General features: G+C 32.5%; 1 protein-coding gene across 6 annotated transcripts in view; it reads right to left on the reverse strand.

The window, feature by feature from the left end:
- Window positions 1-4,636: 4,636 nt before the first annotated feature.
- Window positions 4,637-13,408, reverse strand: part of Fur1 (Furin-like protease 1) — a 71,317-nt gene continuing 62,545 nt past the window's right edge. For 5 of the 6 annotated variants that reach the window (XM_013314345.1, XM_013314341.1, XM_013314342.1 and 2 more), the window contains exons 13-15: window positions 12,768-13,030; window positions 10,840-10,945; window positions 4,637-6,064 (exon numbers count right to left, since the gene is read on the reverse strand). In XM_013314345.1, the coding sequence (XP_013169799.1) occupies window positions 5,430-6,064; window positions 10,840-10,945; window positions 12,768-13,030 (1,004 nt within the window). In that variant the 3' untranslated portion in view covers window positions 4,637-5,429. Of the gene's footprint in view, window positions 6,065-10,473; window positions 10,946-12,767; window positions 13,031-13,408 lie in introns of those variants that run through there. The other variant, XM_013314346.1, reaches the window with a different exon arrangement.

Genomic DNA, 13,408 nt, shown 5'->3' on the forward strand with positions numbered 1-13,408 from the left:
TACAAAATAAAATTATACTATGAAAATGTTACTCGCTATTTTATAAATATCAAGAAAACAGAAGACAAATAGATAACTTTTTAAAATAGTTATAAACGGTTACTGAAATATTGTCCTGTGTAGTGTAACAGTGGTAGAGCCCGCTTTAACATCTTCGCACGAATCGGCCCGGCTCGCCCGGTGAAATACCACGACCACACAGAAGACGGGCGTGAAGTGGAAGCAATTCCGCGTTTCGTCTGATGAGTGTGCGTCCCGGAGGCCAAAATTAGTCCTCTTTCCCTTCCCACCCTTTTTCTTATAAGGAAATGATGGGAAGTGGAAGTGGACTTTCCGGATGAGAGGATGCGTGGAAAGGGAAAATATTTTCTTTCTGTGCATTCACTCCTCCATCGATTAAAGGTAGGCAACGCATATGCAATTGCGTATGTCTATGGGCAACGGTCACTTCGCTATTTCAGCGATTTCAGGTGGCCGCTCGCTCGTTTGCCACCTTATGATATAAAAAAATATGAAAACAATATATCAATGTTTTCTTTAAAGGAACATGAGAGTGATGAAAGCAAGGAAAAATGTATGTCACGAGAACTTGAGATAATTATAGTGACGCTTGAAACCACAGCAACATCGTAGCGCGATGTAACGAGGACAAAATTACTCTGCTCAGGTATACCTTTTCCTAGAAATTTCGTATTTTTGCCTGACTGTCAGGATTCACCGTTCTAAGTATTAATTAAGGTATGTACAAGTGTGTCCTCAGTTCGTGTACCTCTACCGAGGGGCTCGAAGGGGTGTATCCTATTAGGACGATCGGCCCACCGATGTGAATGTTTTTCCCATTGGAAAAAACTCCTGATTACTTGAATAGACTCAACCACAATGTCCTAGTACAGGTTTGAATGACTTCAGACATATATTTAGAATTCGCAAGGTTCCAACAAGGTGATTTTCTTTACCTAAGTAAGAGTCTTTCTGGTGAGAACTTTAAATCGATTAGTAATTATTTCTGTAGATTTGAATGGTAAACTAATTAAAACAAATCTATACTAATATTATAAAGCGGAAGAGTTTGTTTGTTTGTTAAACAAACGCGCTAATCTCAGGCACAACTGTTCCAATTTGAAAAATTATTTTTTTGTTGGATAGTCCATTAAAAGAGGAAGGCTTTAGGTTATATAACATTACGCTGCGACGAATAGTTTTTTTTTTAATTCCGCGCGGACGGAGTCGCGGGCGACAGCTTGTTCTTTAATATAGTTTCTGTAAGTAAAAATTAATGATTAATCAATAGTTGTTTAATAGCAGGAAGAAGACTTTAATATAGATTTCTATAGGATAAATGAGAAAATTGTGAAGTCCATTCACGTATTATCCGGCGTCAGAGCTAACACAAACCTTTTGTTGTACACGGGGGACGCATTTTAGCGATTGGTTTTTTGTTGTATGCACGTGCCAGTATTTGTGTTTTACTCTCCTTTCTTTTTTTAAATAGGTCACTTCTAGTAAATCAGTGCTGTGTCATACTATCTAGAATGTACAAACACTAAAGTACACTATAATTTGATTTTTGAAGGTTTCTTGTGGTTATAAACTATTAATCCAAACATGCTGTACCTTTCCACAGCTGGACATAGGTCTTGTATAAAAACATTTATTTTTTGTAACTGTCTTTGCGTAGTATATAGATAAATTTAACATAAAACTTCTTATTTCATAGTAAAAGAAAATAATTTCTAATTAGGAACCAACTTTCATAAAGTTAAAACATATTTGTCCAAATTTCAAGTTTAATTAAGCAACTTTGACTAGTTGTGAACTTATAATGAGTTAGGAAATGTATTTATGTAGCTATTTCCCTAACTCTTAAGCGGACTATTTCGGGGTTAAATCAATTTACGAGTAATTTAGACTCCAGTTTTTAAAAAAAGTTGAATATCATTTTGAATATCAATAAGTATCTATAGTAAGTTTTAGATATTTATTTATATCAGGCGTTAAACAATTTAATTAATAATGTAGTAGCAATACTATCCTTTAAAATAGAAGTCGGATTACAATGAGAAGCCTTTGCAAGACATTTAAATGTTTGAAGATATTTAATTTTACCTTCAAAAGTTTCGAGATGATCTCAAAAGATTTACGTTTCTGGATAAAGTGAACTTAAATTATCAATGTTCACAGATTTCGATATTGCTAGTATTATTTTATAAATATAGATATTTCTGTAATCGATAATAATACTGAATTAAATTAGTTCAGAACAAAGTTTTTAAAAATTTAATTTGTATGTAACTCAAGTATCTAAAGATTTAAACGATCCATTAATTGCAAAGAGTGAAAATCAAAAGGGAGATATCATCAGTCATCTCTGTCACTATCTGTAAAGAAAACAGAGATAGATTTTGGTTTCAAAAACTCAATTAAAATCCATGAACAATTTTAAGTATGTTTTGTTCAGTACTTTTAGAATCTAAATATTGTTTTTTTACGCCTAGAGTAATGTCATAATCAATTGATAACACTATTCTAACACAAATGTTCAATTATTAATGATTCTACCCACATATTGCCAATATATCGAGGGGTTCGTAAATCCGTTTCTCTGTTAGGGTGCTCCCTTAGATGCGAAATTCTGTGCTCGATCGATAAAGGAAACACGTACGTGCAATATTCTGTAATAAATATAGTTTACGGTTCTATAAGTTTTGTCTACTCCGGAACATTCATTCATATAGCCGTGAAAGTGTTTTTAAAATAGGTATTAGTTATTTATTATTGGTATTTCTCCTTCTTGCGCGCGGAATTGAAAGAAATAGGATGTGTTTTAGACTATGTTCTATGTCTGTGTTAAAGTTTATAAAAATCTGTTGAACCGTTGTGGAATTATCGAGTTAATATGGAAATAACAGAAAAGAAACATAAGGAAGTCAGTACGTAAGAAGTAAGAAGAAAGTGAGATTTCTTGTTTATTTGGATGCTTGTTAATTATTTTTTCATTTATTTAATTAAATTTTAGTACGTAAATTATAATTAGTTTCTATGTTCTAAAGAATAAAGTTTTTATTCGATATTTTGCTATTCATAATTACCAGGCGTTGAGGATAGCTGGCAACATCATTGGTCTTTGTTTACTTTAATACTTATCGATCAATGTAGGTATATAAGTCTGTATTATTCTCGGGACACAATATTGGAATTGTGAATTGAACAGGGTTTCCGTAATACCTTTTACGAGCAATTGTCATTGAAACGTCAGTCTGAAGCGGCAGCAGGGGGACTGCCTTGTCAGATAACCCTCTTTCTATTAGAAGCCACGGACGTTCGCTTTTCTTAATTAAACTAACCAAATTGATGACAGTATTGGAAATGTTACGGATAAATACGCACACATTTTTTTCTTATTGTATAGTTTAGTTAGGTTAGTTTTGAAATTTTAGTTCACACAAGTTATTTTATTTAAATCTGAGTAAATTAAGTTAAAGTTATTACAACTGTTACACGCATGACTAACCTTGTTTTAAGTAAGATATGCTTTTTAAGGACAAATATGTTTTCTGTATGTTTTGATAATGATAAATTACAGACTAAGTTGTTCAAATGAGTTCAAAGGAGGATTTAACAGAAGTTTTTTGTTTTGTCAAGTTACGAATAAGAAATATTTCTTAAGAATTTTCAGAAGTTTAACAATCCATATTACTCGAAAAAAACTTATTAATAATGTTACTTGGAAGAAAGCTTATTTTTTGCGACAACGAATCTTTCCCTTTAAATGTTATTTTCTGTCCCAATTCTTTTAAATTAATCGTTTCACAAGTATTCACTCGGTGTTCTACTAATTAGCTCTCAGAATTGAGTAAAAACCTATATAATAATTCGCATATCAGCGAGGTTACACAAAGTGAATTCGCTACAAAGCGAATCCATAACGAACTCCAAAAATGTATAGAACTGACAATAATTTTCGATAAGTCACGTGATAGTCGCGCGTCAGTCCCATACATTTTTGATTTTGATATGGAATCGTCTCGAATACACTTTTTCTAACCCTCCAGTGCCTATCATAACCTATATCGAAAACAATTTATTTAATGGTACGTTACTACGAAACTCCTAATTCACTCGCTTGATATGTAATTAGGTAAATATTATGTAATAATCTACATGATTTAAATTATCAACGCTGAATTCGATTACGAATTATTCGCCGCTTTGTTAATTAATTTTGATATAACTATATTATCTTACTTCTTACTAATATTAAGGATGGATGGATGTTTGTTAGAAGGTATCTTTAGAACAGTCCAACGGAACTTGATGAAATTTGGATGTAGAACATAGTCTGGAAGAAAACATATGCTACTCAATTATTTTATTTTCAAATCCGAGCAATCAACGTCGCGTGCGGCAAGTAGTGTAAATTAAGATTATTCGACATAATATAACATTGCAAATTGGCGCTGTCTCTTTCGATAGGATTTATGATGCTGCCTTTTATGATAGAATTTGTGATGCAAGGTGAATATGAAGTAAAATCATGCTCTCTATGCCCTTTCATGCCCCGATATGTTCGTAACGTCGATTCTTCGTTACTTTTTTTTCGGAAATAAAACAAACATGAAAATAGGAACTTGTTTATTTACAAAAAAAAATTCTATTTACAAAATGAATAGCTCAAAAAACTTTAAAATTATATACACTAAATACGACATGGCAACTTGAGCAAATCTTAAGTAGAAGATGAATCACGAGTTCTTATGTTATTTTCAACTTAAAGTAACCATTTATATAATTTATATGTAGAAAGATATATGTACTAATATTTAATCAATATTCATACGAAGGCGAGAAAAGTTACACAGAACAGTACTGCTATTGATTTACTGTAAATGTGCGCATAAACAATATTAGTACATGCTCTGCTTTACTGTTACCTACCCTCGTGTGAAACTAGCAAAAGTTACTAATATGCATTAAGGTCATTTAAAATAGGGGTCGATAACTGGATGAGAGTCTGGTTACCGCCATTACTTCGCCAAACGTTTGAAATTGCAAGAGCTTGTGGTTTTATGTATTTGCGCAATGACCCTTGAATGTTAAAATTTGAACTCATTTGAATTTAGAATATTAATGTAAGCAAAATACTCAGATTTATTCAATTTTTTTTTAAATTTCTTTTGGTCCCCTGTTATTTATCTTCGAACTATAGACAAACTTATAATTCCAATTTCGTTATCAAAATAAAGGAATGTTTTATCACATTTTTTGGAATGAAATAAACATATTAAATCGTACATTAAAAGTACAATCCAGTTTAAATAGTTCTATATAAAATTTCTAAAAATTCCTGCGTTATCCATATTTGTGACAGATTTATAAAATCACAAATCCAACCCTGCATTGCTACGTGTCAATTAGCAAATTCATGTTCGCTACAAGCGAAGCTCTTCCTCTGATTCACTATCAGTCGTGTATTTGATCGCTTTGTGTATCTCCTCCTCGATTTCCAACGCGCTCTGATGTTTGTCATCAACAGCCAGCTTGTTGTAAGCCACTTTTATGTTCGAATTATAATGCGCTTGATTTAAACAGCATTTATCATTCAAATATTTAAAATAAATATAAAATCCTATGACGATAAATGCAACTAATACAATAACCAAGATAACATTAAGATTGTAATACCAATGGGCATTCGTTATCTGTGGAAGAACAGTATTCGGGTAACAATAAAATTTAGATTCGCTGTCTGTTAAATTGAATAACTGGGCGTCGTCTAAACATGAAGTACATTGACTGCTATGTGGGCCTGAACATGTGGCGCAGGTGTAGTGACAAGGGAGACATAATAAGGGTGCTTTCCCCTTTGTTTCAGATCGAGGTTCCATATCTACGGCTTCCATTGCCGTCGGTCCAGACTTACTATCGCTTGCAGCAGCTTGTTCAGAAAAATAAGTAAGATTCCGTCTCCTCGAGCTGCGTTCCATTAGAATCTCGCTGGCGTATGTACCGTCGGGACATCTCGTATGACATCGACCGTCGTACAAGTGCAAACCCTTCGCGCATTCTAATGAAAGAGAGAACACAATCGTTTAATTAGAGTTAAATATGTATTGTATATTCTCCGCCACCAGCCAGCACCGCCGCGTCCATGCATGATGCCATCCTCAGCCGAATGATGCAGAAGTTGCGCCGAAGTCACTTAGTCCATACAAGGGATTAAAGAATAAAGGATTTAGGTAAGGAATGGTAATTAGAATCTCGTCACTGATCTCAAATAACTTTGTGTATGGCTGATGTTTTGTCGACGAAGATGCAAACATTTAGACATGCAATGTAAGGTGCACAAAATTAAATGAAATCAGGTGATTGCAACAATTAGAACAAGCAACAGAAGTAACAAGATACATAAGATGCGTTAAAAAGAGCTGTTAACTGCCACACTAAGAAAAAGACCCTTAGTGTAGATTTAGCACGGGTAACCTACACTAAAGAGATGTTTAAGTAATCATTGTACTCGGTGCGCAGCAATAATTGTGGCAGAAGGAAACATAAATAAGCATTAGTAAGCGATAAAAAGCAAAGCCGGCATACAAAACGTAACATAACAAATATTTGCAAATATTTTACAAAGTGACGTTTTATTAACATAAAAAAACCCTATCTATATGTCTATGGCCAAAGCTGCGATCAGAGACAAGACTCGAATACCACTTATAATAAAATTTTGTTTTTTAGGAAACATTTTTTTTTATTATTTTCCTTTCACATCAGATTCGATATATACAAATTATAGTAACATTTACAATAATCAATACAGTTCACTGATTACCTACACGATGATCACTATTAACAATTTTACAATTAAACAGTAAAACTGTTGTAAAAATGAGCTTTACCCATCGAACCGCACTCAAAACTGAATGTCCAAGTTATTAGCTAATAAAATTATACTCTTCTGTTGCTTTAAACATTTTCGTAGTTGAATGTACTAAGTTTTATTTCCTTCCATAAAGTTATTATATTTGAAGCTATAATTGGCACGTCGTAGATACGAAAACTCTTCTTGCAGATGTGCCAACTCAAATACCCGGTACTAAAGGTATTAAAATTCGTATTATGTTTTGTTTTCCGTAGTCAAAAGAGTATAAATTTTAAAAGCGATACACACACGATTTACCTTAATAATCTTAAACATTACATCGATTTTCATACAGTAATTTAGTTTATCTACCAGTCAACGAGTAACGATCGATCAGTCGTTCCTAACGTATGAATCTGAGCAAATTTGTACAAGTCTCCAAATTTATTTTTATTATACCCATATGATAGTTCTATCTTAATTATATTTACATTACGTGTTATGTATACTATCTTAACGGATTGGCAATCGAAGCTATGATCACAACCACATAGACAATAGTTCAAGATTATCTCCACTGATATACGAACTATATAGAAGGCCGATTGCATACGACCGCGAAAAAAGCGAAACCGAAGCGAAACGTTGCATCAAAAACATAGAATAGAGTTCATTCTATAGAAGATTTTTGCGGAGTCTCCTTGCTAAACGATTCGCTGGAACTAACCGAATCCAAATTAATCTTTTAGTTCGCTTTCCCATTTTCGTGGTAATGTGCTAGAGGCCTTATGCCATTTAGAAATGTTTCTGCTTTGTTAAAATGTATTTTCTGGGTAAAAGTAATTTGTATTACAAATTTACATGTAAAAAATATACTATTTGCATAAATCTCACGTCTTTTAACTCAAATGTGGTAGACAGAGATAGCTATTTCTATCAACTATTCATTAATTTGTGATGGAACAAAATTAGCTGTAATTAAGAAGACGAAGAACGTCAACTCAATTAAGGTTTTCTAAAACAATATCTAGTCTATATTCTGAAGAAATGTTCTAAGATTGATCTCTAAAATAAAATAAACTAAAGTAACTTAATACGTAACTAATTCAATTTGTAACAATAGATATGTGTACCATGACTATCCTTGCAAGCAAATTGTTGCCAAACCATCGCCTTTTAATTTGTAATAGCAAATAAATATTGTTGTATAAAAACTATACGTAACATGAAGGTACAAAACCTATCTACATAAAGATGCAACATTTTGGTATCGATTAACCAAGGCAGTAATTATACATAAATGCATTTAAAACTAATAAAAAGTAATCTGGGCATGTAAATCTACGGCAATCGCGTTTTCTTCAACATTTATATGCCGGAATGATGATAAATAATAATCAGTGAAAAGTTTAAAACTGAAGAGTTTCAAATAACAATACAGACTAAAAGTTAAATTTAAAACTACATAAGCTATTGTAAAACAGTCGCTATGTAATTTCCTTCATAGCACTATACCTGGTTTAAGATTAAATTCGACACTCATCAATGTTAAATCAGCATAAATAAAAACAAATGTATATTTTAAATAAATAACACAACTCTTTGTTTAATGGAAGTAACAAAGGTACGTAACATCTTATAAATGGGCTTGGAAGTGACTGGATATGGATAACGACAAAATGGAAGACATTCACAAAAGAATACATCTATTGAATTGTATAAATCTGCAAGGTCTACGGCATGTTCTAAAGATATATCTCCGAATCTATATATTAATTCAAATATTTTCTATGTACCATTTAATAATAGAAACTAACTATGTTAAATAAGATACGAGGCAGTTATCCTTCAATCCAAAATGTTGCACCTTAATAACAGTAATTAGGCCATGGGCTAGACTTGGTTTTGTGCAAAGACTAACCGTGGGTTTCTGACACCAAAATCACTATAAAACATATCGTCATCCCTTTCTTTATGTGTCAAAACAGAGATAACATGGATTTTGATTTTAGAAACCCACGGTAAGTCACAAATATGGAAGTTGTAAGTATTCATTTAAAATCGATATAACATATTAGCTGTATAGTAGCAATTATTTAACTAAAGTCTTACTAAAACTAAATAATCATATTCTCAATTACCAATAAATAATTTACATATGAAACCAAACAAGTAAATGCGTTCATATTTGGCATTCGTTTTAAATTGATACATGTATATCATTAAAATAAGCATAATGATATGGGTATATAAATATCACTTTGTAGCTAATTTGTTATGTTTTAAATTATAACCTAAAATTATTACGTGCGATGATAAAAAGATTTGTATGAAAAGTATAACAAAACTGCATTATATATTACTGTTAAAACATTTGTGCAAAAACATATTGTTCTATAATATATTTTTTCAAAGAGAATTAATAAATAAAATAAATCAATAAAGATAACAAAATGTCATAACATCTTTAATACAGAACACTCGGCAAAGGTTTTAATAGGTTATCTATATTTTATTATGACCGATGACAGCTACTAAAACGTTCCGTTCCACTAAAGAAATTTAAAATTAATTATTAACATGATATACGTTGTTGTATTATTAAAATAGAGCAAAAAAACTAATGTAATTTATTAGTAATAATTTTTTTTTTATTTAGAGTAAAGAAATATTTAATTACTTTATCAGCGTTAGAACGGAACGTTAATGTTTTGACAGTTGCGCCATTAGTATAATCTAAGTTTGAATGCAAATAATTTTCTTCAATGATTCAATGATCACTTGCCATTCTATCAAGTAATCATAATTTCAATGCAATTACTCTTTAAAATGGACGTAATAGGTTTTTAAATTTTATTATTACAACGTAATTGCACTTGTTATTTAGCTCTTTAATCTGGCATTAGAAAGAATTTTCACTAAATTTAGTAGATATTTGAGCTAACAACTAAGTTTATAGTTTTTAGTCGTTACACTAGTAGTTGCGGGCACTATCTGCACTAATTGTAGTAAAAATCTCCGGAATGATTTCCGATTATTGTGTATTGTCGTAGTGACAAAGATAATATAAAGTCTCATACATACATATATATATTTTGTATACGACTAACAAAGTTTAGGCCCAGAATTTTCATAAATAGAATTTATTATGCTGATTATATTATGCGATATTTTGAACACAAAATCGGCGTGGGTTTAGAAAGTTCTGGACCTCCAATTATTATGCTTAAAATATCTAACACACACAATTACAACTAAATTCTAAAATTACGACAGCCCAATAAATCGGCTTACTGTAAATCATTCATGGATGAAACTAAGATACCACAACGTGTAAGGTTTAAAGTAAATATCGGATTTAGGTCTATGATCGGACAGCGGCCGTTACTCAGATTTTTTTGTATCATTAACATCAACAATTTTTACGGTCACAATTGAATTGAAGAAATAAGTCCTAAACATTTAGTGTTCTTCTTTCGGAGGACGGTCAGGGGTTTTAGTTGCTAGTGGGTTAAAAGCCTTTACTAAAATAAAATAAAGTTTCGGTTCCCAAACATCTGTAGCCATAAAATTTTCGAGTGCCTTTAATTACTTTTTGTTGTGTTTCTAAATAATTTTTTTTGTAAAAACTGATACTATAGTATTGTAGTCTACCACCAAAGTTGTCGATGTTAAAGATACAAAATGAGTAAACTAAGTACTGATAACATTAAATTATAATAGCAGCTTGTACTTATTGATAGACGCGCTTGAAATTGAACTAGGATCACAATAGGATTGGCACTAGCGTAGCGGCTGCGGGGCCAAGCATGGCGCCCGCGGGGGCCGCGCGGCTTGCACCGGTTGTATCCGGTCATAGCCGGTTGTAGACCTGACCGAAGCGGTTAGTGCATCGCGCGTACAAAGTCTATCTCCGCTCTGTGTGTCAGCGGCTAGGAAAGCTTTCGCCGCCCACAGCAGCGCGAGCAAAAGGCACAAACCTAAACAACGGTGAGGAAGTTGTGGCGCCCGAGTCGCGCAGCCTGATATCCCACCGCTTGATGTCTCCGATGATCCTGACGAACCCAGTAAACCTTCTTCCCGAATCTGTGAAACAGATAAATAACTTACCAAAGCTAACCAAAAGAAACTAACAATACAAAAAAACAAAGAAACTAGTAAATCTAATTTACAATAACGATTCAATAAATATCTTGTATTAAATACAGTTTGTATTTAGTAAAGTTAGTATTTAGTTAAAACTAACGTCAACTACTTTTTTTGTAACCTTTTAGGAGTGGGTACTTAGTTTTAGTTATTTTAGACACGATTCGTTTTATACGTATATATATTTAATTTTAACTATGTTATTGTAAATTAAACGACAATGAACATTTAAAATGTATCGTACCACACTCGCTTCTTCAGCTCTTACTCAGGATAATTGGAATATCTATGTCGAATAAAAGTTGCAAATTAGAATCCATTTATTTATTTATATAATATATTAATGTATTTTAAGTTATTGAACTCAACGTACCAATTTATTAGATAATTAGTGGAGCAAAACTCAAAACAAAATTAGTGAAAGAATTTAATAAATATGAAATATAATTTAATATCGTTTCAAATTAAAATATCTTCGTATAAATGTAAAAGTACCTGGATGACCTTTGCTCGGTATTTTTTTTATTATTCCCAAATAGATGTCAGGAAGAGTCATATTTTTCAGTTGAGACTACTCAAACGCCTCCTTTTTGTTATTTTTCTTTCAAGTTTATGTTTACGTTGATTATCGATAAAACACGAATAAAATTACATTTTCTAAAAATGATTCCTAGCTAGATAGATTTATCGCCCCCGAAACCCCCTATATACTATGTTTTATCAAAATCGTTGAAGCCGATTCCGAGATTCCTCATTGAATTGCTCATTTAAAGATATAAGATAAAAAAAAATAAACATTCTATTTTAGTTGTGAACATATTTGTATAAATTTATTCGCAAAATTTAATCTATTTTCGGTCTACTCAGACAATTAAGTTGAAATAATAGCAATGGTCACTGACAGATTTTCGTAAAATAATATTAATTTTGATTCTGAATGAACTTTCCAAAAATTTACCATAATGTATAGAATTTTTGTTGAAAGTTATATTTTTAAAGCGTTTCTAGAGACAGCCTTCTCATACTTATATTCGTAGAATTAAAAAAAAGTACGAAATCTAACATTGAACCGTTTTGTTATGGAACGGCACGCGCGTAGTGTACACGAGATTCATTCATTGATGTATTGTTTCCAATTGTTTGTAGTAATGACTCGGCCGCGTTTCCAATAGAATTTCAACGTGGACACTCTTGTTGATGTTGACATACATAATATTTACAACTAGCTATCGCCCGCGACTCCGTCTGTGCGGTATTACAATAAACTAAAAGTAGCCTATGTGTTCTTCCAGACTATGTTCTACATCCCCGCAAAATTTCATGAATATCTGTTGAGCCCTTTCGGCGATACCTTCAAACAAACATCAATTCATCCATCAAAACTTTCGTATTTATAATATTAGTAAGATATTTTCAATCGTATTTTGTCTTTGAAATGTGCAACTAAATCACGACATTCAAAAGAAATACAAGAAAACTCGTTTGTTGCTTTTTTTAAACTTAAATGTTTCTGAGACTTTCATACTTAGTTTAAGTAATTTGTGATATTTTCATAATACAGAGCGATGTTGTGAGCCGCTAAGATGACTAAAAACTACACTACCGTGCTACTGAGTCCTTTTTTATTAGTTCAAAGCTTGTATCGAAAGTGATTCAAAAATATAATTCTATTTTATCACACTTCAAGCTTCAACTACTGGAAACTCGTTAAGCGGTCACTAAGGTAACGCTTTAGTGTAGATTTACTATACGAGTTACTCACCGCGTGAGAGTCGTGCCAAACTAGAGCGAGATCATCGTCGATGCCGTTCTGCCTGACCTCCTCGGAGTCAGGCAGACTGACGCCCCCCCATGTGCTCTTGCCGGCCCCCGCCCCCGCCCCCGCCCCGCTCTGTCCTTCTGCCCCAGCACTCGCGCCCCCGCCCCCGTTTGTGCCCAGAGAGTTGCTCTCGGGGGAGGCGTCATACTCCTGCGCCGGAGTCTCAGTGCCGTAGAATATCAGTTCCCACTGCGTTAATGGTCCAGCTGAACAAAATAAAAGTTCACGATTAGTTATTTCTCAAAAAAATCCTAAAGTGTCTTGGATTTTACTACGGGAATTACTTTCAATTTATTTCAGTACCAAATATGGTTATCTCATTAATAAATATTAATATTTGCCTTCCGAAGGAGATTATTCTCACAAGCAAATAAGTTGTAGAAACATCTAGTTGAGTTGTATAAATAATATTAAAATATTAAAAACATACACAAATAAAAAAAAAACAGTAAAGCTTAATAAACGGACGAATTTTACCTAAATCTATTTTAAAACTAAACTAATAACAAAACACATGAAACAAAAGAATTAAGCTTAAGAAAATATTCATGTTAAAAGCGACAAAGTCATTTACTGGTGGTAAA

The sequence above is a fragment of the Papilio xuthus genome, unplaced genomic scaffold (assembly GCF_000836235.2).
Source record: "Papilio xuthus unplaced genomic scaffold, Pxut_1.1 DF827461.1, whole genome shotgun sequence".
NCBI classification, from domain to species: Eukaryota; Metazoa; Arthropoda; class Insecta; order Lepidoptera; family Papilionidae; genus Papilio; species Papilio xuthus.